Genomic DNA, 23,923 nt, shown 5'->3' with positions numbered 1-23,923 from the left:
GGCAAGTCAGAAAGTTTATTTGGCCCATGGATTTGGAGGCCTTGGGGAGGGTGTCTAGTGGAGGCTTTCTTGCTACATTATGACACCATGAACAACAAGGCTTGGGGATGCAGAGTAAGCCAGGCACAGGTCTTTTCCTTTGATAAAGGCACCAGTGTCCTCATAGGGTCCCCACCTTATGACATCATCCAATCCTAATGACCTCTGAAAAACCCCACACAGATATCATGGACATATGAATTTAGAGATTAATTACAAGGGAATAAAAGGCATTTGTGAATATTCTCCTCCTCCTGTTAGAAGCAAAGCCAGGAAGTAGAAAGTCCTGGAGATTCTGGGTTTGCCATTATCCTTGGGCTGTGCAGGTTGGGTGGGGCTCCCCCAGGTGTGTAAACAGAAGCTCTTTCCCTTTCCAGGAGCTTTAAGAAGCACAGGTAGAGGCTGGCAGGGTAGAGCTTAGCAACCAGTAGACAGCCAACTCTCCTGACTACCTGTCTCTGAAGGATGGCACTGGTGGCCTTCTGGGAAGTATCTGAGTTGTCCAGGTGGGGACAAGACACTAGCTGATATTAAAAGACATGTGCAGGCTGAGAAGGAGGTTTAATTAGAGTGCTTGCTTAGCATGCATAACACTGGTTTTACCCCCAGCACTGTATATACCCTGCCCATACTTGTAATTCAAATACACAAGTTGAGACAGGAGGATCAGAAATTCAAGGCCATCTTCGGATGCATATTGTGAAGTCAGCCTGGGATACAGGAGACCCTGTTTTGTCTTGATTTTATGTGTATGGATATTTTGCCTGCACGCCCAGACATGTGCACCACATTTGTGTCTGGTGTGCTGGATCCCAAGAACGGATTTTGTGAGCTGCCATGTAGGTGCTGGGAATTGAACTTGGGTCCTCAAAAGGAGCAGCCAGTGCACTTAACTGCTGAGCCATCTCTCAAGCTCCTCGATCCCTCCCCCTTCAGGCATTTATTTTCACTGACTTTACCTCCTAAACACCCAGCTGTCTCCCAGAATATCAAATTACTTCAAAGGACAGTATAAAAAGTCGATGGTTTTTTAACCTGTGGAGGTGGAGTCTAGTTCATCTTGTGGGAAAGGTGCAGTTGTCCAGATTCGGGGATCTGCTCATAGGATGGCTGGGGCGTGTAAGGTGGTGTTGAGGCCCCCCTGGAGTCCAGAGTGGGACCCCATTCAAGAAGCTGGCTTCTGCTTCTATCAACTAGATAGGGTACCACAGACGGGAATGAGCTGAGACAGGGGACCTTGTTCAAAGGCTCAAGGCAGCCTGGATGCTTGCAGCTGCCACTTACCTACGGGGATGGGGAACCGTTTAATTCATTCTCAACTGCTCCCTACTCTGGGAATGGGAGACACCAATAAAGGACGGGGTGTTCTGCCTCCCTGCCCTCCAGGTCCCCAGGCAACCTCCAGGCTGTGTGCACTCCACATCTCATCTTCATCCCAATCCTTCGTGGGAGCTCATTACCGGCAGCAGGTATCTGTGCCTAGGAAGGCAGGGCCCTGAGGGTGCCTGCTGCGAGGCCAGGCCGGGGCAGGGGGTGGGGTGCGGCCCTGGGGGTGCCCGCTGTGGGGCAGGAGGCTCTGGGAGACCCTTTTGCTTCACCTGCTCAAGTGTCCTGGCTCTTTTTAAGTGACCTACTTCCTTTTACAGACTCCTGAGTTAGTTCAAGATGACTGGCAGCTCCACTTAAGCTCTTCTGGGGGCTGGACCAGAGCCAGCCAGCCCCTTTCCTTCCCCTGAGCGATTAACTAGATAAACTACAAGGTTGGTCCTGGAGCTTAGAGCTGTAGGGAGAGTGTAGATTCTGTGTACATCTTTTTAACTGTGTATGTAAACCAGGCTGGCCTCACACTCCCAGGGAGCTCTGCCTCCAGAGTGCTGGGGTTAAAGGTGTGTTCCACTTCCACACCTCCCTCCCCCTTCTGAGGTAAGGTCTCATGTAGTTCAGACTGACCCGGAACTGACTATACAGCCAAAGATGACCATGAACTCCTGATTCTTTCATTTCCACCCAACAAGAGCTGAGACTACGTGTGTGTGTGTGTGTGTGTGTGTGTGTGTGTGTGTGTGTGTGAATATGCCCAGCTTTTTTTCTTCTTTTCTTTTCAAGACAGGTATCATTGTAGCCCAGGCTGACCTGGAACTCACTTCAATCCTCTTGCCTTGGCCTCAGAACTACTGGGATTACAGGTATGAATCACCACACTGGTTTATGTGATGCTCAGGACCAACACAGGGTTTCAGGCATACTAAGTATGCACTAGTCACTAACCTCATTCCCAGCCCAGGCCATATTCACTTATCTAACTTGATGTTGCCCGCCCTCCTCTGCTTGTCTCCTGGGAAGGGGCCCAGTAGTGTCAGTTTTGAGAGAGAAACCAGCTCAGCTCACCCACCAAGCTGTGAAAAATCTTTATTGTTATTTTTTTCTCCATTAGATAGACTTTCAGTTAGAATAAGAAGCCAGAGTGATACCTCAGAGGCTGAGCTGAGAAACACTGCTAAAATAGAGCACACACCATCACCAGGGCTCGGCCCTGAGGCAGCCACAGGAACCAACCGAAGCTGGCAACGCTGACTTTAGATATGATCACACAGGTGAGCGGAGACTGAACAAGCCCATCTCTGCCCAGGGCCCAGCCTCATCTCCAGGCCACACTGAGCCGGCAGGGCAGGCGCATGTTTGTGTCAGCATGAGAGCTCATACCATGCCTGCTCACACACGCTGTCCCTCTCCAGGAATGATGCTCTCTCCTTGGGCTCAGTGATTCTCCACTGTCCTTGCTCCCCGGAGCTCAATGGGTGAAGCATGTTACCATCCGCTAACAGGGCCAGTGTGCTGAAGGACGTGATGTTCAAGTTCTTCTCCTAGAACAAGGCTGGTAAGCTCGAACCACCAATGAGATGGCCCAGGGCTTGGTTTCAAGACATGCTGGCAATGGTCTCCTGCACACATGGGAGGCCTAAGCCCTGAGAAGGGAAAAGATACTCCAACAGTTTTCTGAATCGTGGTACCGGGGACCAGAAAGGGCCATCAGTCAGTTATTCACCACTTCTCTTGCTCCTAGGGAAGGCGTAGTGGGGGTGAAATGACAACCCAGATCCTTCTTCTCGGAGCTGCTCTAAAATGTGACACTGGGGCTGGATCTGAGTAGCCTGTGGGGCATACTGTGTGAAAGTCTAGCTGGTCTTCCCAGTGGGCGCATCATAAATAAACCAGGCACCTCTCCCTTCTACAGTGTAACAGGAGCTCGGGCTCAGGTAGAACACACCTGCTACCCAGGACTTATGCCACCGGCAATGGCCCCTGAGAAGCCTGACTAGGTTGTGCTTGGAGCCTCTAGGGTTTTAGAAGTGAAACTTGGGGTATCTGCTTGGGTTCAAGGCTCTGGTAAAGACCCCTCATAATCTTTAGGATCTGGGGATGCCAAGGTCAGGGGAAGTGAGACACAGGGGGCAGCAGAGAGGCTGGAGCTGCCAGTCAGCACTCCTGTACTTAGCATGGCCTGGCCAGGGAGGCCTGAAGAGCTCTGCACAATCCATTCGCTCCTGGAAACTGGCTAGCTGCCAGCTCAAGTCCATCAATCCGGCCTCCTGGTCACTCCTGAGCTCTGGGCTGCTGGCTCAGGACAACACAAAGCTCCTTAGGGGCCCTGCTCTCCAGCTATGGACTCTGCTCTGGGTCCCTGGGGTCCCTTTGCTGGTGGAGGCAGGTGTGGTCATTAAAGCACATGCAATCTCCAGGTGTACCCTCAGGCCTCAAGTAAGCAGCCGAGTGGAAGTGAGCCAATGGGAGATCAAACCCACATACTTAATGCCAATCAAATCCAAACACAAACCCATTCTGTGAAGGGAGCAGCCAGCTTTTTGTGTAATAAATATAGCAAAGCTCATTCCATTTCTTTCTTTTCTCCTTTTTTTTTTTTCCCAAGTCAAATATAACAATCAATATCCCAAAACCTGTTTTCTGCATTCGGAACAGAGGAAGTTGATGATGTGAGTGCAACACCTGCAGCCAATCAAAGAAAAGACCATGTCCCACTAGCCAGCCAATCACAACCTTTTTCCAGTTTAAGCAGCCAATTGGGCCTCTTCACATTCCTAAAAATGACCTAAATAAAGCACCAGAGCTCGGATAGCTTCCAGGGAAGCCAGATACCGAGGCGTAAATTTTTAAAAAAATAAAGAGTCAGAAATAAAAATAAAAGGTTTCCCGTTGGTCAAGATTTAAAAATAAAAAGGTTTCTTCCTGCAGCCAATCACAAGTCCATCCCTTCAAGCCAATCACAAACCACCTTGATGCCAGCCCTGCTGAGTGGCTGGGTGGGGAGGGTTGGATAGGGAAAGGGGAGCAAAGGGTAAGAAGTCGGTGGTTTGCTACCACTCAGCCGGCAGAGGAGCCACACAGATCTCTTGGCCATTGGTAGCTTCTAGGGAATTCCAAGGGGCTTCCAGCTACTGCCTCCGGTCTTCCGTCTCCGATCTGGAAAACGCCATCACCACGTCCTCTGCACCTGCAGACCAGGGGACAAGAACTGCTGATGGCTTTTGGTATCAGGACAAGGCAGAAAGGCTGCCTGTGCTCACTGGGGAGACCCCCTCCTTTATTTTCCCACCCCTGGCTAAAGAGTGCTGGGATGTAATTCAGCTGGCAGAGTGCTCGTCTTGCAAGCAAAACCCATTGGGTTGGATCCCTAGCAGCGTGTGTACTGGGCGATGTGGCAGCTTCTGATTCTTGTACCCAAGAGGTGAAGGCAAGGGGATCAGAAGTTCATGGTCATCCTTGGCTACACAGTGAGTTTAGGGCCAGCCTGGGTCAATACAGTAACCTAATAACAACAGGGAAGGAGATGGAACACGTTTCTGAGAAAGCCAGCCTCTCACTTGACTTCCTGCAGCCACACTGGGGACATGGCAGTCATCCCATCCTGCTGCAAAGCTTCAGGGTAAGGTCTAGAGCCCTTTTCAAAGCTACATGGCTGGGAGATGAGACAGGACTTGGGCAGGACTCTGCTCTGCTCACATCCCTTGCTCCAAGGGCACCACAGTGGGGTGGGAGGTAAGATTTTCTTGGGAACCTCTCTTCTCAGTTAGGAGTACTCATTGCTCTTGCAGAGGACCCAGGATCAGTTCCCAGCACCCACAGACGGGCTCACAACCATCTATAACTCTAGAACCAGGGGATCTAAAACTCTCCTCTGACCTCCACATACATATATGCAGGCAAAATGCTGATAAAATAACACATACACACACACAGAGACTGATTTTGGGGGGACAGGGTTTTCTTGTGTAACAGCCTGGCTGTTCTGGAACTCACTCTGTAGACCTGGCTGGCCTCGAACTCACAGAGATCTTTAGACTCTGACTCCCAAGTGCTAGGATTAAGACATGTGCTATTATGTCTAATGCCCATAGTCATTTGTGATTGAAAATCAAATCAAATCATTGAAAAATGCTTATCTATCATTGTATGGTGGGAAAACACACCCCTGCATGCGTGAAAGGCCAGATGACAACCCTATAAAACTGGGTCCTTCCTTTCACTTTTACATAGGCTTTAGGGATAGAACTCAGGTGGTCAGGCTTGGTAGCAAACACCTTTACACACTGAGCCATCTTGCTAGTCCTCCTGTTATGAATCAAAAAACTATTCATCTTTGCAACATCTTCCCCTTGCTCAAACCCAGCCCTTGTTCCAAGGAGCCTGGCCAAGCCCATTTCCAGCCTGCTGACTGCCGGGCTTGATGGAAACACAGGATACCCATTCCTAATGGCTTTTCTTAATCCCAAATTTGAGATTCTAGTCCAGCCACTCATGAACTCGCTCCCTCTGTCTTGTTTTCCCTAAGACAGGCTCTGACACATAATCAGAAGAGGAGGCAAGGGGAGGAGGGAGGAGCTGGAAACCCTAGCCTACCCAAGCTGTCCCTGCATTGCACTGTCTGCCTTTTCTAAAAGGTGGTGGTCCAGCATCTTGCCCTAAGCCGTAATAGTGAGGCTGCCTGTGGCCCTCTGGCACACCTCCCTGCTGTGCTATTGGAGGCAATCTCCCTAAAAGAGGCAGATGGGAACAGCAGAGAGAGGAAAGGCCTCCAAGGGTTGGGTTGGGTGGGGGTGGAGTGCAGAGTCAGCAGTGCTGGCCATCCTTGTCCACACCACGAAGAAGAACTTCCTGTGCACCTTGCTGTCTGGAGGAGCCAGAAGGCACCTCAGGTAGTGCTGCAGCAGGGTGGCCCACATGAACACGTGACATCCGGAAATCCTGCCTTCACATTAGCACTGTGGTGCTAAGGGAACGTAATCTATCATCTACCCAGCCTGTTTCTGCCTCATCGGCATTCTTGGAAAGACAGACAAGCCTCCGGAAAGGAGCACAGACATCTGGCTTCTTGCTCGAGAAGCCCTGCAGATCCTCTCTCTGTTCTCACTCCAGTCCTGGGACCATGCATTATCACTGCAAGCAGGATCGTCGCCAGGATTACGTCATACCCTGAGTGGCAGCGGCTGAGCTGGGTACCTAACAGATGCTAGTTTCTCTGACGGCTGCCTCCAGCTCGCTAGGCATGAGGGGATCGAAGCAAGACTGTGCTGGGGAGGTGTCGGCAGAAGGTGCTTCTGTGGCAGTGAATGGTGACAACCCACTCTCTTCCTTCCTAGTCTGCCTCGTGGGCTTTCTTGCAGGGACCTTGGGTCTCTGCAGAGAGCTGCATGCACAAAAATAGCACTGAGTCCCCAGGAGGGAATGGGCCACTGGCTCCTTAGAGAAGCTCAAATCCCCATCACTGGGCTCTGCAAACTGCTCATGGTACATGCCCTGTACTTTGAAGACAGCAACTGTGCTGGCTGTTTTTTATGTCAACCTGATACAAGCTGAGGTAACCTGAAAGGAGGGAACCTCAACTGAGAAAATGCTTCCATAAGACTGGGATGTAGGCAAGCCTGTAGGGCCTTTTATTAATTAGTGGTTGGTGTGGGATGGTCCAGTCCATGGTGGGTGGTGCCACCCCTGGGCTGTGGTCCTGGGTTCTATAAGAAAGCAGGCTAAGCAAGGCATGAAGAGCAAACCAGTGAGCAGCATTCCTCCATGGCCTCTGCATCAGCTCCAGGTTCCTGCCCTGCCTGAGTTCCTGCCTTCACTGCTGTTGATGATGAACTGTTCTATGGAAATTGAGTGAAATAAACCCCTTCCTTCCCAAGTTGCTTTTGGTCATGGTGTTTCACAACAGCAATAGAAACCCTAACCAGGACAATGACCTTGTCAAGGTCACACATTTACTCTGATGAATATGTAACAGGATACCTCGAGCAAAAGCTTTGTAAGAATTTTACCCTCCCACACTGCCAGCTGGCTAGATCCTCCCTGACTGGGAACCCACAGGCCTCATTTTGGAGCCAGTGTTCTGTTGTTAAAGCTGCAGAAAGAGTCCTCAGAGATGCTGTCCATCCCATATCCTCTCCTGTTCCTAAGGGACTTGCTGACAACTCCCTACCTTTGAAGCCAGAAAGAGGGCAAAGCATCCCCTGACCTGTCCCTGTCAGGAGTGGGCCAGGAACTTGGCATTCAGTTAGAGCCAAAGGATGCTGGTCCCTCCTGTCTCTGGACTTTGGATTAGCAAACAAAAAGGATGGGAGAGCTACTCAGCTGATCATCGTGGCTGCAGCCCTAAAATTCAGTTCCTGAGACAAAGGGCACAGCAGAACCCTCTGGTGCTCTCTCTGTGGTCCTGTAAGTGGCCCTTTTCCACCTCCAGACCAGCATTTCATTTTATAGGTAAGGCTCTGTTTTCCCCAGTGGAACCCACTGACAGCTCTGGTGCTCAGAACATTTGTTCACTGATTCCCAACAGATGCAGGTTAGCTACTCAGATGCTCCTGAACATCTTCTCTAACAAACTGAGCAATAAGACTACTGAAACCAGATAATGCATATCTCATACAGATACACACACACACACACACACACACACAGACACAGACACATCACACACACACACACACACACACACACACACACACACACACACACAGTGGAACCACAGATGTGGACCTTCTATGAATCTAGACAAAGATGTTTAACAGAATGTTAGCAAATTATGAAAGGCAGCATATAAAAAGGGATCACATTTCCAGACCAAATGGGACTTATTGTAGGAATGCAGGGTTGGCTTAACATCTGAATATCAGGTGATGTAATATAGCCTACCAGCAGAGTAAAGGGCAAACCACACACAATCCCCTTAACAGACACAGAAAGTGAATCTGACAGAATCCAACATCCCTCCTGATGAAAGATGCATCAGAGAGGAAACACGGAATCGTTCCATCCTGATAAAGTTGTCACCAGGGTGCAGAGCTAAGACCCACCCAGCAAGGGAGGAACATGAAAGATGCGTCTGCTCTCGCCATTTCTACTCAAACTGACTTTTGTTTGCTCTGGACACGAGAGACAGGTTCTCATGTGTCCCAGACTTGCCTTCGAGTGACAAGTCTTTTCCTTTGTCTTCCTGGTGCTGAATGAAGTTTTAGGACTACGCCACCACACCTGGCTTCTCTAGATAGTTCTAAAAGTTCATTCCTGGGCAATTAGGCAAAAATAACCAACTAAATAAATAGTTTATGCATTAGAAAGAAGGAATGACTTCTATGTGTGGATATCATAGTCTTCTATGTAGAGAGTGCTCTGTAATTTCTACTTACTAAACAGCTCTGAGAAAGAGTGACTCTGGTAAGCTTGTGGGGCATAAGGCCAATGTGCGAGTCTACCTGCACGAGCGATCCTAAAACGAAGAGAAGTAACTGATGACATCACTCATAATAATACTGTGACATGAGGGACAAACGTTCACACTGTTCATTTACTGTGTGGGTGAGAACGTCAGCCGCAGCACGTGGAGGTCAGAGGACAGCTGCAGGAGGCCGTTCCCTCCTTCCACCATGTGGGTCTTTGAGGACAGAACTCAGGCACCTTTCTGTTTCTGAGACGAAGGTCCTCTGTGTGGCCCTGGCTGTCCTAGAACTTGCTCTGTGGCTCTGAACTGGGACTAAGGGCATGCACCACCCCCAACCGGCTAGGCCTTTCACGCTTACCACTCAAAAAAAAAAAAAAAAAAAAAAAAAAGTTGAATTCTATCACACACACACAGCATCAGCCCTTTTCAGTGATGAATTAAATAAGTAAATCCAGGACACGAGAAGCAAGAGGCTAGATTACCACTGAGCTACATTTCTTAGAGACTGGGGTCTCGCTATGTAACTCAGGCTGGCCTTAAACTCAGGATCCTTCCAGCTCTGCCTCCTGAGTGCTGGGGTTACAGGCGTGTGCAGCAAGCTCCAAGAGCAGCTCTGCATCGTTCTGGAAACCGGAGTCCAGGTTCCCAGGAGCTGCAGCTTCACACACACAAATAGGGCAGGCAGGATAAAAGACACAGACAGTATCGAGTGCTGATGGGAAAGTGGAGAAATCAGAGCCTTCCTTGAACAAAGCCTGCACCCTCTCTGATGGCCATTCTGAGACAGTGCCCGTGTCTGCCCAGGCAGCTGCCTCAGTGTTCTCAGCACCATGATGGTGGGAGTTAGAAGCGAGGGTAGGAAACACGGTCTCACGAACTCACTGTGTAGTCAAGGATGACTTTTATTTTCTGACCTTCCTACCTCCTGTTCCAAGTGCTGAGATGACAGGTATGTACTGGGGATCAAGCCAAGGCCTCGGGAATGCTGGGTAAGCAGCCTACAGTTGACTTAGGTCCCTGGTAGTCTGATCTTTATTTGGTGTACATGCTGTGTGATCAGGGACTGGCCCCGCTCTTGGTTATGTTCAGAGACTTGAAGCGGCTGCGTGAACCAGAGGCCCAGGTTCTACAGCCCATGCCTTTAACTACACAGGGCACCTTGTTATCTTTCCTAAGAGAAAAGAAACAACTGTCTGTCTGAAGTCATCCAGAGGACAGAGGAACACCAAGCCTCAGTCAAAGCCTGGACCAATCACTGTCACTATGAGAATGGAACCAACAAGACCCAGGATTGAAAAACCACCACCACCTCAGCCCGGTATGGCGGGGGGAAAGTCAACATGAAGTCAAGTGTCAACTGGCCTCCCTGCGCGACTGTGACTCACCCCAAAGCAGGGCTGAGGCTCAGCTCTCTGAACAGGGTGGGGCAGGCACTGGTCCTTCCATCCCACGCCTGATGCCAGCTTTGGCCGGTTAGTGGGGCTGGTCAAATGACTGGGAGAGAAGAATGACAAAAACGCAGAAGCCCAGAAACAGGGAAGCTGGGCCCAGCCGGGGCGGGAGACAGACAATGGCACAGAAACAGGGAAGCTGGCCCAGCTGGAGGACTGGGGGGGAGGCAGACAGTGGCACAGAAACAGGGAAGCCGGCCCAGCCGGGGTGGGAGGCAGACAATGGGGTCACTGGTCTGTTTGTGAGCTGGGGATGAGTTTACACCAGTGTTGGAAGCCAGGCTCCATCTCAAACCTGCACTCACACCTGAAAACCAGATCCCGTTAGTGACAAAGAGGTTTGGAGAAGGGTTCCTGAAGTTGGGAATCATTCTTGCTTATCTTTTTGTTGCAACCTAAGACAGGTTCACCATACGTAGCCCAGGATGACCTTAAACTTGTCTCTTGCAAACCCAGAGACCCCGAAACTCGGGATGGGCACAGCCCTTATGTAGACGGCATTGTGGAAAACGGGAACTCATAGGCGCAGCACCAGCCACAGCTGGATACCATGTGACCTCAAAGACCAACTTCCATGCTAACATGAGCCTTGAGATGGGGCTGTAGCTCTGGCATTTTTAGGGTCACAGCACCCCTCACTGGCACAGGCGTCCCAGGACTATTCCAGCTTCAGACATTCTGGGGTTAGCTGCTCATCATCTCCTGTACTCCTATGGAGCCTTATACCTAGCTAACCAAAGTGAGATTAGAGACCTGCTACGCAAGCAGGCCGTGTTTTTGGATCCTCAGCACCCCTGTAAACATGGTGCACAGCAGGGTACGTCTGAAACCTTCATGCTAGGCTATACAGAGACATGAACACCCTTGGGGCTCATTAACCAGCTAGTTGAGACAACTGCTAAACTCCAGACTCAGAGATCCTAACACAAAAGTAAGGAGAAAGGCTGGCAATAAGAGACTTAAGTTAAATCCCTGAGCCTTGTAAGGGGCAGAATGTGGTATATGCATCTGCAGTCCCAGCATGCCTCAGGGGTTAATACTTGTTGCAATTTCAGAGGACCTCTGTCTGGTTCCCCACAACCTTTTGTAATTCTAGTTCCAGGAAATCCAATGGCTTCTTCTGACCTCTGTGGACCCGAGCCATTCATGTGGTACAGACATAGATTCAGGCAAAACATTCATAAATATGAAATAAAATAAGCCTTTTAAAAAGATTAGCAGCCTGAGAAGCTATCGAACTGCAACCCTGAGACTGCAGAGGCTCCATGTTCCCCAGGGGGAGAGGGAACCCCTTTGTGAGTCATCACCAATGTCAGGCACTTTGGTTAAGTGCTTCCACAACTCTAGGGAGTGCCCCTCCTGAGCCTTGTGAGCTTCAAGCTCAGTGAGACATCTCCAGCATACATGGCACTAGCTCATGCTGGAGCCAAGGATGCCAGGGGTCCAGTGGTTCCCCCCCAGGCGCTCTGGCCCCTTCCCTGACTACCTGGGTTGGGAGCATTTCCTCACACCATGAGTTCATAATCTAGAGTATTACCAAGTGCTCATTATCTTACTACTTAACTGCAATGCCTCAGCTTCCAGCTCTGGGGAATGGCTGCCTAGAAAAGCAGGTCCCAGGGGCTCACCAAAGGAAGAACTTCTGAGGGGAGTGAGGCTGGTGCTCACCCTGTACTGGGCTTCCTTCCACATAAACCAACACCCACTGGGCAGCATGTGCTGTTTTTAGCAGCCCAAGGCTATGAGCCAGGTGTTCTATACACCTCCTCTTTGATACCCCAAAGCTCCCAGGGGATGCTTTTTACCCAAGGAAGCAATACACTTGGGTTGCTATGGGAACAGTGGGCTCCAATTCACCAAGGACTTAGCAGCAGGAGGCTCAGTGGCACCTACTGGGCTCCGGCACCCAGAGCTCTCAGAGGTGGATTCCTAGCACCGGATAATGAATATACAGAAGACAACTAAAGGCTCTTCCCAGGCTTCAGCTGCCTCAGTGCACCCCAGTAGCAAGACCTGGCATCTAGGACCTAGGCTAGTTGTGTATCCAAGTCCCTGCCCACCCAGCCTCAGTTTACCCATTTGCAAAGTATGTTAAAGAGCACCTGTCCCATTACTTTAACATACTAGGAATAATGTGTAAGGACAACTGTAGGGTCAAATTCCAGCTGTGTTCCCTGAGATCCCTACACCCAATCCCACCCTCCTGAGATGTGCGCGAGCGCTCGTGCACTCGCACACACACACAAGACTTTTGCAGCTTTCTTTCCTAAGTCATGTGTTCATTCTCCCCACTTAAATTTTCCCTATGTCTCCCCCAAAATATAAGCTCTTCTAGACCAGAAAATGTGAGTAAGTCATAAATACTAGTTAGCTTCAACTGCCAACTTGACAGAGCTTAGGATTACCTCAGAAGGGAGCCTCAACTGAAGGACTGCCAGATCAGACCTGCTATGAGAGACTGTTTTTGTTGCTAATTGATCTAGGAGGGCCAGACCACAGTGGAAGGCATTGCTCCCTGGGTAGGTGCCTGGTGGGGGTGGGGGAGAGTTGGCAAAATGGCCCCTGCTGTGCTTTCTTGGCTGTGAGGTCTTTGGTTGGACATAATGCTGTGTGGAACAGCCAGAGGGCCTGCCCTGAGTGCCTGCTTGACACCCTCAAAAATGTCCGGTGATCTGTAAGAGGAAATAAATCCTTTCCTCTCATAAGTGGCTTCTGGGCAACAGAAAAACAAACAGAACAGGACAGAATGTGGGAGCGACAAGGGCCTGTCTCCACAAGGGCACACACTAAAGACCCTGCATTAGGCTCTGCACATCAGGACCACCCTGGAGGCCTTTCCTTCTTACTTGTTTTGGTCCTTCCACCTCATCCCCAAGACAGTTTTGACATCTTGCCCGAGGCTAGCCTGGAATTCCTAAGCTCAGGTGACCCTACTACCTCAGCTACCACAGTAGCTAGGCAGCAGTCCAACTTCATCACAGCCAGCGTTGTTTAAGATGCAGCCTCCTAGGTAGATATGGGCATCACTATACTTCACTGAGTCTAGGGACGAGCACAGGAGCCTGCACTTTAATAGGGTCCCTAAGTGTGGCAACGGCTCAAGCCAACTCCCAAGTGCTAAGACTGAAGGTGTGCAACACCAAGTCCTGCTTTGTTTAAAATACAGAGTGCCAGGCTCTCCTGCCAGGTGCTGATTCACTGGGGCTGAGGGAAGGCCTGGACCCTGCACTCTAGCTTCCTGAGTGGGCCCCACCCCCAGCCAGTCACAGGTGGAAATCTACACACTCAAAGCTCTTCTGCATTTGTACAGGTACCTTATTGTCTGCCCTTAATGGAGGACAGGGCTGTCATCAGATGCTACGCTGAGCTTATAGTAATGAGAGGTTGATGTGACTGGGACTGTCCAGCGGCTGCAGAGTAGCCTCTGCTCCCCTTCCAGGACAGAGACCCACCTCTTAGGAAGTCTGAGGCACGCCAGGGACTTTAATGTGTTCCAAGCGTTTGTTCTCAGCTTTAAAGAACAGAACCCACCAAGCTGGGCTAACTGAGCAGAACTGGGATGTTTGGCTAATGTGAGCTAAACTACGATGCTGAGGGAGCAGCCAGCCTGCTTCTCAGCACATTCGTCCCTCTTCCTTTTCTTCTCAGTGACAGGAGTTAGGAACCAGATCCCCGCGGATCTCTGTACCATCATGTGACTTCTGGCTCAACTTTGTTACTGGGTTACAGGTAATTCTCACAGAAGTGTTGATTAAAGTTAAGAGACTGAGCTTCCTGTCCCACTGTGAATTCTCCCCGGGCTGACTCCAATTTCAGCACTGACTGATCTCACCTGGGGCCCCAGAAGGAGCCTCAAAGGAACCAGGCACGGGGAGAGGAGAGCCAGAAACCACAGTGGAGGGAAGCTGCTGCATGGAAGCCCTTCTACGAGGCTTTGGTCTGCGCAGGATCAGCTGTTCTGGGCCTGGGTGTGGACTGTGAGCAAACCACAGACCCTTCCCCACAGACTGCTGACACTGTGGACCACACATTCAGGGAGCCGGGTACCAGCTGGCTCTAGGAGGGTGTGAGAGGACACATGAAGGAAGAGAGAGTAGAGGTAGAGTGCATCTAGGGCAGGGGGGATTCCACAGAACTTAAAGCAAGGGGTGGGAGATGGAGCCGCTCATTCTGCCCTCCTCCGTCCCAGGGCACCACAAGGATCAAGTGGAGGAATTGTAGAACTGGGTCACTTCCAAAGTGCCTAGTTCCTGACGTCTTCCCTAAAACCTAGCTATCATAATACGTCTATATAATAAGCTAAATAATAAGTCAGTTTAACCATGAGACCATGGGAACCATTTTAGGCTCTTCAGGAGAACCCTCAACCAGGTGCTGTTTCTGCAGGGGAAAGCCAGCAGGCTTGTGAAAGGCCACAGCCCTTCCCCAGAAATCTCTGGAGAAAGTGGACTCTGACAAAGGCTATGCCAGGCTCAGAGAGCCACTGTGACAACCAGTAGCTCTCAAAGGCAGCCAGACCTGGCATGTTTCCTAGGATTCCCTAGGCTGAGAAAGAACAAGGGGATCAAAATGAGTCATGTCAGCCCTGGGCCCACCCAAGAGCAACAATTCCACCAGGTGTGATGGCGCTCATGGGTAATCCCAGCACTTGAGAGGCTAAGGCAAATCACAAGCTAGATGGCTCAGTGGGTAGAGTCAGATGCGACCAAGCCTGACTACTGGTGTTCAATCTCTGGCCACACGGGGTGGAGGAACAACTCCCACAAGCTGTCCCCTAACCTCTGCACACATCCCATGACATGTGTGAGTGTGTACACACACTAGATTAAATTGTAAAAAACAAAACAAACACACAAAAAAACAAAACCCAACAATGACTATGCAGGCAATTGGCTACAGTGTGGCCTTTGCAAACCAGAGGTCTGGAATACCTGGTACTCACTGGGTGCCCTGTACCATGTGTGGCACTAGGGCATGAACTGCCCATAGTGGGCACATTCAAAGTCTCCTGCAAGTGCAGGACAGCAGAGCAGCAGAAAGAGCCTCTAATCCCCCTCATCCCCTTACTGACACCATGTAACCATTTCAAATATACTTGGTCCTCAGGTAATATGCTGTCCTCTTAAAAAGACATATAAAGGGCTGGGGACGTAGCTTAGTGTCCTTGTCTAGCATGAATGAGGGCCTAGGTTCAACCCCAGAACAGAAGGAAAGAAGAAAGGCAGGCAAGCAGCAATGGACCCCGCTTTGGCCTGTGATCCATCCATAGATCTATCTTAACATAAATGATAAAGATGAACAACTGATGCTGGTCAACATCTGTCACATCTGGAACCCACACTGGCTAACTCTATGGTTTTAAGCTACCTCTCTCAGCCAGAGAGAACACATGCCACAGGGCTGGAGTGACACTCATTGGGAGAACCCTTCTACATTGCTTTGCAAGGAACTTGGCACAGAGAGGGAGCCGACCAAATGCTTGCCATTATGATTAATAGTAGAAAAGAGCTCTAACAGGAAGAGACTGGTCAATAACTTATGATAAGACAGACGCTGCAGATTATGCAACGGCCAGAACATTTTCTTGAAAATTGCTGAGGAGCTCAATGAAACTGCCTGAAGTTTAAGAGAAAAAAATATATATTCACATATGTGTATAAATATCAAAGTATTTATGCTGTAAACGCCAATAGAAGTGCTTATCTTGTAAAAGCTGCCAAAATATGAAAGAAAGGAAACAGAGTCATGGCTTTATAGTAGGACCCAACCCTTCAAGTCATGTCTCTCCTCTCCCATTTCCTACAGTGACCATGCATCACTTCAGAGCCAGGAGAGACAACACACATCTATGGGATAGCACCGAAGAGAAACAGATGCTCAGCATTCTGTGCCTGCTTCAAGAAGCTTCAGCCCCACCCCACCATGTCTGCAGCTAGCTCATCTCAGAAGGGCCAACTTCCCATAGAAGCACTGATTTCCTTGGTTCAAAGCACAGTCCTGTCTGACTGTCAAGTCGGCTTGGTCATGCTCGGGGACCAGGAGACAGCACTCACAGAAGTCTCTGCCTCTCTAACTTCTAGCCCCAAGTCCTGCTCAATTACTACATTCATCTGTATTGCCTAGAGGTGCCACACAGATGCCCACCTAGAAGGAAGCCTCAGTCCCAAGCTCAAGAACTGTACCTGGTAAGCAGAGGGCCTGGTCTGGGCTACAGGAGGTTGAAGGATGAATTCTGGAACCCAACAGTGCATAAGCAGGAGGGGTGGACGTAGTCAGTTCCCATGCCTACTAAGGTGTGAGTGAAGGCACAGTGCAGGGTGGCAGGGAGCTACTGAAAGACTGTGACTCTATCAGTGGACCATGGTGTCAGGGTGGCAGGAGCCACTGAGATACTGTGACTCTGCCAATGCTGACTTCTGAGTCTTTAAAAGCCACTCTGACTATGGGAGTGGAGAGTGGACCAGGGGGCTAACATCAATCAAGATACCATTTTAGAAGCAGGGGTGGTGGTTGTACACACGCCTTTAATCCCAGCATTCAGGAGGCAGAGGCAAGTAGATCTCTCTGAGTTCAAGGCCAGCCTGGTCTACAGAGTAGGTTCTAGGACAGATGGGGCTACATAGAGGAACCCTGTCTTAAAAATAAATAAATAAATAAATAAATAAATAAATAAATAAATAAATAAATAACCGAACAACAAAATGCCAGTTAGGACCTCTTGGTAAAAACTGAGTTAAAGGGGAGATGGAGAGATGGCTAGGTGGTAAAGAGTACTTGCTGCTCTTTAGAGGCCCCTTGGATTTGATTCCCAGCACACAAATGGCAGCTTACAATCAACCATCCACACAGAATTCCAGTTCCATAGCATCTGGTCCCTTCTTCTAGGGACTTACATACAAACAGGGGACATAGTTATACACACAAAAATAAGTTAAGCTGTAGTTTAACGTAAAGAGTAATTGAGCTAACAGGGCTGAGGAGTGGCTCAATTGGTAGAGTGTTTGTCTGGCACACACGTCTCTGAGTGTGAGTCTCAACACTATGTGGTGGTGTGCGTCAATAATCCCAGCACTGAAGAGGATCAAAGCTCAAGGTGGGGTGGGCATAGTGGCTCAGCAGGTAAGGGAATGTGCTGCCAAGCTTGATAACCTGAGTTCAATCTCTGGATCCCACATAACGGAAGGAGAAAACTGACTCCTGCAAATTGTCCTCTGACCTCCATAAACACGGGTCATGGCAGGCATGTTAATACACATAAATAAGTGGAAAAAGTTTAAAAGGTGAAGATCATCCTCAGCTATAAAGAAATTTCAAGACCAGTGTGCTCCATATAGGACCCTGTCTCAAACGAACACAAGCCTGAGACAGCAGGGGCTGGAGAGCTGGCTCAGCAGTTAAGAGCACTCCTTCAGAGAACACACGGTAGCTCACAATCATCTGTAACTCCAGTTCCAAGGGATCTGATGCCCTGTTCTGGTCTCTGTGGGAACTGTATGCATATGGTATATATATACATATACATACATACATACATACATACATACATACATGTACACATATAGATAAAAATTAAGAATAAATTAATCTTAAAAAACAAAACAAGAACAAAAAGCTAAAAACCTAAGAGGAGGAGGCTGGTTGGTCGTGCTAAGGGCCTCAGGAGAGATGCGGTGCTGCACATGAGCCTGGGCTGCGACCTGCTAGCTCTTACCATGTGAGCACATGGGTGAAGAAACGGAGCTGAAAGGAGGGGCCCAGGTGGACCCACTGAGCACGCAGCTTGGGCCATGTCAAGACAAGTAGTTGAAAGCACAGAGGAACAGGAGTGGGGTCTGGGCTGAGGGTTGTGTTTGGAAGGTGCTTACCTGAAGTCTATGGAAATCAGGTGAAATAGGTGAAGAGGGGAGGGGTAAGGGAAAGGACTGAATCTAGAGGCACCAATACACGGAGAGGACAGGAGGAGGGAGGGGAGCACAATGATGAAGAAGAGGAAGGAGGTGGTCATAGTGATCATTGCTTGGTAGAGATCGGGCAGGCTGAGAACTGGGAGGGACCATCGTTCAGTTCTGGGAGGCCATTGGCCCCTGTGGGAACCTAGTGAACATCACAGTGCAGGCTTCTGCCCCAGCATCTTTTCCAGCACCTGTCTACGCTATAAACAGAGCTGGACTGTGGTAGATAGAGGAGTACTCAGGGACCAGACCCCTCTGGCCTCAGTGAGAAAGAGTGTATGAGACTGAGTACTGTGCTGTGGCTGGCTCTGCCTCAGGACATTGTTGAGAGGGACAGACCAAAGGAAGATGCTGGAGGAAACCCTAGGGTGGAGCCTTATCATCTGCTGAGAAACAGAGCCACCTAGTGGACAGACGGTAAGATTCCTTGACCACATAGGTAGAGACAGTAGGACATCTGATCTGGGTACACAATGGCCAAGGCCACTCAGCCTCACAGCATGAACAGAGGCATAAGCTCCTGGCCTAGACAGTACACTGGCTTGTGGCTCTATTACTATGTATTTGTACGTGGGTTTGTTTGTAACACAGAGAGAATAAGAGAAAGCCTGAGAAGATCTTCCTCATTGGATACCTCTTGAAGTAGCATTTGCTCTGGGTCTGTGTGACTTCCAGAGGGTTGGGGTATCAGCAGCACAAATGTTCCACACCCTTCGTCAGATATGATTCTCCCCAAATCCAGGAAACCCATGCTATGGCAAAGAAAGTGTCTACGGATGCCTCACACCCAGGAGGCCACACCTACCTGCCCACAGCTGCTTTTGGCTACATCAGCAGATTCAGAGCCAGGGGAAAAGTGGGGTCACTGTGGTCACCTCCTCTTTTTGAGACAGAGTCTCATGTAGCCCAGGCCAACCTCCAATTCACCACGTAGTCAAGAATGACTTAACGATTCACCTGCCTCTGTCTCTCAAGTGCTGAGGTCTCAGGGGATGATATTACTCATCTACTTGGTGCTTAGGACTAAAGCCGAGCTTTCATGGACACTAGGCAAGCACTCTACCCACTGAGCTATATCCTCGTAACTGTGGACTTCTTAAACAGCATAGCAGACTGTATTTGTATTTTCAATTGTTGGTTCTGCAAAGTGAGTTTTCATATGTGTGTGTGACATATATACATATATATGTATATATATATATATATATATATATATATATATATATATATATATATGAAATAGAGTCTTATATATCTTAGACTGGCCTTCAACTCTTGCTAGGATTATAAGTGTGCACCAATATATCCAGCTAAATAATTATTATTTCTATTATTTATTACTATAAATAAATAATAAACAGTAACTTTTGAAAAAATATTGCATTATTATTTTTGTAGTTAAGTATGTGTGTGGGTCTGTGCATGTGAGTGCAGGTACCTATGGAGGCCAGAGACAGACTGCACTGGAGTTATAGGTGGTTGTGAATTGTCTGATACAGATGTGCTGGGAATTGAACTCTGGCCATCTGCAAAAAACAGTACGTGCTTGGGGCTGGAGAGATGGATCAGCAGTTTAGAGCACTGACTGCTCTTCCAGAGGTCCTGAGTTCAAAATTCCCATCAACCACATGGTGGCTCACAACCATCTGTAATGGGAACTGATGCCCTCTTCTGGTGCGTCTGAAGACAGTGAGAGTGTACTCATAAATTAAATAAATAAATCTTTAAAAAACAAAAAACAAAACAAAACAGTACGTGCTCTTAACTGCTGAGCCATCTCTCTGGGCCAACATATAACTTCTTAAAGGCAGAGGGATATAACCCAATAGTAGAGGGCCTACCTAGCATGTCCAAGGCCCTGTGTTGGACCCAGTGAAGAGCTTTCACTTCTTACAGAAGAAGGCATGAACAACACACAGAAAATGTTTTTACAAAAGCCACTAACTTGGAAAGTAAAAGTCCATTATGAAAATCTGCACAGGTCACTGTGTTCTCTCAGGGGTGCAGCCCAGTGGTAGAGCACAGGCTGGCATACGTGAGGCTCCAGGACTGATCACCACCACGTAAACCATTTTTCCCTATTAACAGCCCAGTATGTAGCCCCTCCCTCTTCTGTATCCATTCAAGACTACATGTTGTGGGCGTGGCCTACTCTGCCACGGTCCCACAGCTCCTTTACCTTTCCTATGAAGGGAACTGCACAGACTCAGAAACTCAATGACTCAGAATCATGTGGAAGGAGAGTCCCCCGGAACTAACTCAGAAGTCTGAAGTGTTCACATGGATCTGGCTAGGAGCTGGGTGGGAAAACCCAGACCAGCCATCAAGAAGAAAAGTCTCCTTCAAGAGCCAGAGGGAAGGCAGGGCTGACTGTAAACACACTTGGCTGTGAGCACGCTTGAGCAGGCACGCCTGGGCATGGTTTCGTATAATACATGCACAGTCCCAAATTGCTGAGTTACCAGAGGTTCCCTGGAATATTTCTTCTGAGCTGGCTGGGAAGCAATCCCTGCATCTAGGGCTGAGCCCACAACATGAAGGGTTAATAGGATATCAGCCTAGTGTGATGGACCTGCTTTCCTCCCCAGCAGCTTCAACACAGCAAACATACACTGCTCTGCTCTGCTCTGGTGGCTGCTTCTGCCTGGACACGCCTCAGGCCACTAGAGTACCTTTTTTGGGTTTCTCTGTGTAGCCCGGCTCTCCTAGTACTTGATCTGTAGAACAGGCTAGCCTCCTGAGCACTGGGACCAAAGGTGTGCCCCACACTGCCTGGCTCACTGAAATACTGTATAGCCCCAACCAAGCATGAAAGATTAACAGAAAAGGAACATGAGACGCTGCTCAGAACACTGCTCCAGAGGAGAGGAGGCTCCCTCCATAAGCAGCAAAGGGACATGGAGGTAGCAGCCCAGCAGCCTTGTGAGTGAGGAGCAGTTCGACTCCTGGGCATCTCTGTATGGTCAAGGGCACTGCCTTCCTGCTTCTCAAACACTGGAGTAATACAAGCAACAGCTGCCAAGGGTCAAATGCTGTGCATCGATCCCCGGAACACTCGTGCGGAACTTCTGACCATGAGGACCGCTTTTGCATGTGGAGAGATCAGGCCCTTTGAGCCACCTCCTCCTGCTAGCAGCAGACCCACCCGTCACTGCACAGTTGTAGCTGACAGGGACAGTGCTCTCAGAACACACTGGGCAGTTTCATGGTCCCTGAACTAGGTGCTGAGTGGTCAGGGGCCAGGCTGAGGGATGCAATAATCAGACCCTCTAATTGCACACGGCCCCAGACATGTCTATCTCCTCCTTTCTCCAGGCCTAGAAAGAGATCCATCACCTGCCTTGTTGGATCCCCATCACTGGGACCAGCCAGGAGCCCGTGGGTGGGAGAAAACAACAGTCTGCTCCCCCTTCCCTGAGCCCCCAGATCACCCATTTTGTGTAAAGAACCACTGCCCAGTGTTCGGGAGGGCTTGGCGGTGCCGGGCCTTGGCTCACCCTGGTCAATGGCGTGCTGCGGCAGCTGGCTGAGCTGGCTGCTGACGACCCCAGCGTAGGTGCGCAGGAACTCCTCCTCGCTGGCAGTCAGCTGCAGGGTGAGAGAGCACTGTGATGAGAGGAGCGGGAACCTGTCCCCGAAGGCCCTGCACATGGGGTACCTCCCCTGTTACCCCTTGCCCTCTGTTCCTGTTAGTGTCCCAGCATTCATATCCTGCTCCCGTCCTGAAAACCAGGTCCCTGAAGTGCACGCGCCTTGCAACTCACTCTGGATTTACATCAGTGTCTGTTCTGGCATAGGGCAGGTATGGAAGCTCAGGCCCTGGCCCTACACCAGTGGCCAATCAGCACTCTCAGGTCTCTCCATTTCTTTTTCAAAAGATGCTCCCGTCCTCGCTACTACTGCTCTCTTCAGCAGCCACCCTACCCAGAAGCCTCTTTGAGGTCACTGGGGATCAGGAAGAAGGGTTAAAGTCCTCACCATCCCTGGCTCAGAAGAAAACTGGAGTGGAAAGACAATCTCAGCAGTGCTCCCTAAAGTGAATATGTGGGTTCTGTGCTTGGGGAACCTAAACTGGCAACAGAGATAATCCACAGGCCTACAGCCCTCTCCCGGTCCCCAGGAGGTGGCTGCAGCAGCCCCTTCCCTCCTTCAGGGCAGCAGACACCCTGCCTGCTGCTTGACAGCCCACAGGCACTCACATTTGACCCCATCTTCCTCAGCATGAGCAGCACTCGGACCTTCTGCTGAATGTACATCTCCTCCGGACTCTTCCCGGGTGCCCCCTCGCGGTTCATCCCCCTGGCCCAGTTCTGGGGACACCTGCAAAGAGACGAGAGACATTATGGGGAGAATGTCAGGATGAGACACACTCTAATACTGACCCCTATAAGTGATGCACCCCTTTCTCAAATAGTCCTTCCCCAGTAGGGACCTCATTTCTCACAGCACAGGAACAACTGTAGGGGAGGGTGGGTCCTTAATGCCTTTGGACCTGAGGCCCAGGCAGTATGGCTGAGGACCTCTTCTTCCAGAGCAGAGGCTGCAGGGGACAGCCAAGGTTTCTATTAAGAGCCACGGGACGAATGAGAAATGAAGCCACAAGACTTCTAGGTTTTCAATGCAAGGAACAAGCAAGCACAAGTAAAAGACTTGGACAGAGGTGGCTGCCTGGGGCCTTGGGCTCAAGAAACCCAGTGATCAGTGACAACACCCTGTGCAAAGCCCCTACTGAGCTCAGGCGGCCAGCTCCTGGGCAAGGCACCAAGGAGTCCCCCTACAGGGCTGCCATAGCCACTCTCTCACACCCACCCCACCTGTTAGAGGACAGCTCCTGAAGATAGCTGTGAAGGCCAGCGGCTGTGTCCAGGTGTCTCTGGCCTGAGCTACAGCCAGCCCGAGAGAGCAGCCCAGAGCCTCCTCCTCCAGAAGGAGCTGGGGAAGAGGAGGCAGACCTAGGGGTTTGGGTTACACACTTGAACTCTTGGACAAGTCAGAAATAACGCAGCAGCTGGTGGGGTGGAGCCTCGGCAGCCCTGCTACCAAGGAGCTGCACTCGGGGAATGAGGGAGCATGTGAGACTGACAGGCTAGGGACAGTCCTCACACCATCTACTCTCAGTGGCCCCCGAGTCTTGGACAGGAATATGCTGGACAAGGCAATACTCCATGCCAAGGGCGTACCCGGGAATGTGCCAAAGCCTGGGTAACAGCTCCCGAGTATCTACTTGTCAGCTGCTCAAAAGAGCCTAATGGGGCCCTCGCCCTGAAAGCCCACACAACAGGTTGAAAACCTGTCCAGATGGGGCTGACATCATGCCTGAATACTCCACACAGCATAGGATTCCTTCTAGAGTCTTTGTATCCACCCTTGGAGCCCTAGAATCCACATTCCTTTCTTCTGTGGTCCACTCCCTTCCAATTCATCTTGGGCTCAGAAAAGGGCTCTTTCTGACTTGTCCAAGAGTTCAAGAAAAGGGAGAAGGCACAGCCTCAAGCATCGTCTCCAGGACACACCCCAGCCTGCAGATGGCTTCACCTGCGGCAGAACTCAGCGGGATGTTCTGGGATATCTCTCCTCCATTCCACTGTTTTCACTCTAGTCCACGCACCAGCGTTGCCTCTCTGGGGATGGATGTGCATGGCTTCATGGCGACCCTACCCGGACATTGAATATGGATGCCATGGCTCCTCTCTGGTGCTTCCATCTGGACTACCATTTGGCCCTGGCCTCATAGCCCACTCACATCCTCCACT

At 50.0% G+C, this 23,923-nt stretch overlaps 1 protein-coding gene across 1 annotated transcript in view; it reads right to left on the bottom strand.

The window, feature by feature from the left end:
* Positions 1 to 2,430: 2,430 nt before the first annotated feature.
* CTNNBIP1 (catenin beta interacting protein 1) overlaps positions 2,431 to 23,923 on the bottom strand; it is a 46,471-nt gene continuing 24,978 nt past the window's right edge. Inside the window, exons 3-5 of the mRNA XM_080921217.1 lie at positions 22,370 to 22,490; positions 21,668 to 21,758; positions 2,431 to 4,549 (exon numbers count right to left, since the gene is read on the bottom strand). Coding sequence (XP_080777343.1) covers positions 4,491 to 4,549; positions 21,668 to 21,758; positions 22,370 to 22,465 — 246 coding nt within the window. The 5' untranslated portion in view covers positions 22,466 to 22,490 and the 3' untranslated portion in view covers positions 2,431 to 4,490. The remainder of the gene's footprint in view (positions 4,550 to 21,667; positions 21,759 to 22,369; positions 22,491 to 23,923) is intronic.

Source organism: Micromys minutus (genome assembly GCF_963924665.1).
Source record: "Micromys minutus genome assembly, chromosome: 9".
In the NCBI taxonomy this organism is placed as follows: domain Eukaryota; kingdom Metazoa; phylum Chordata; class Mammalia; order Rodentia; family Muridae; genus Micromys; species Micromys minutus.
The sequence above is the reverse complement of the archived record's forward strand: the minus strand, read 5'-3'. Positions and strand labels throughout refer to the sequence as shown.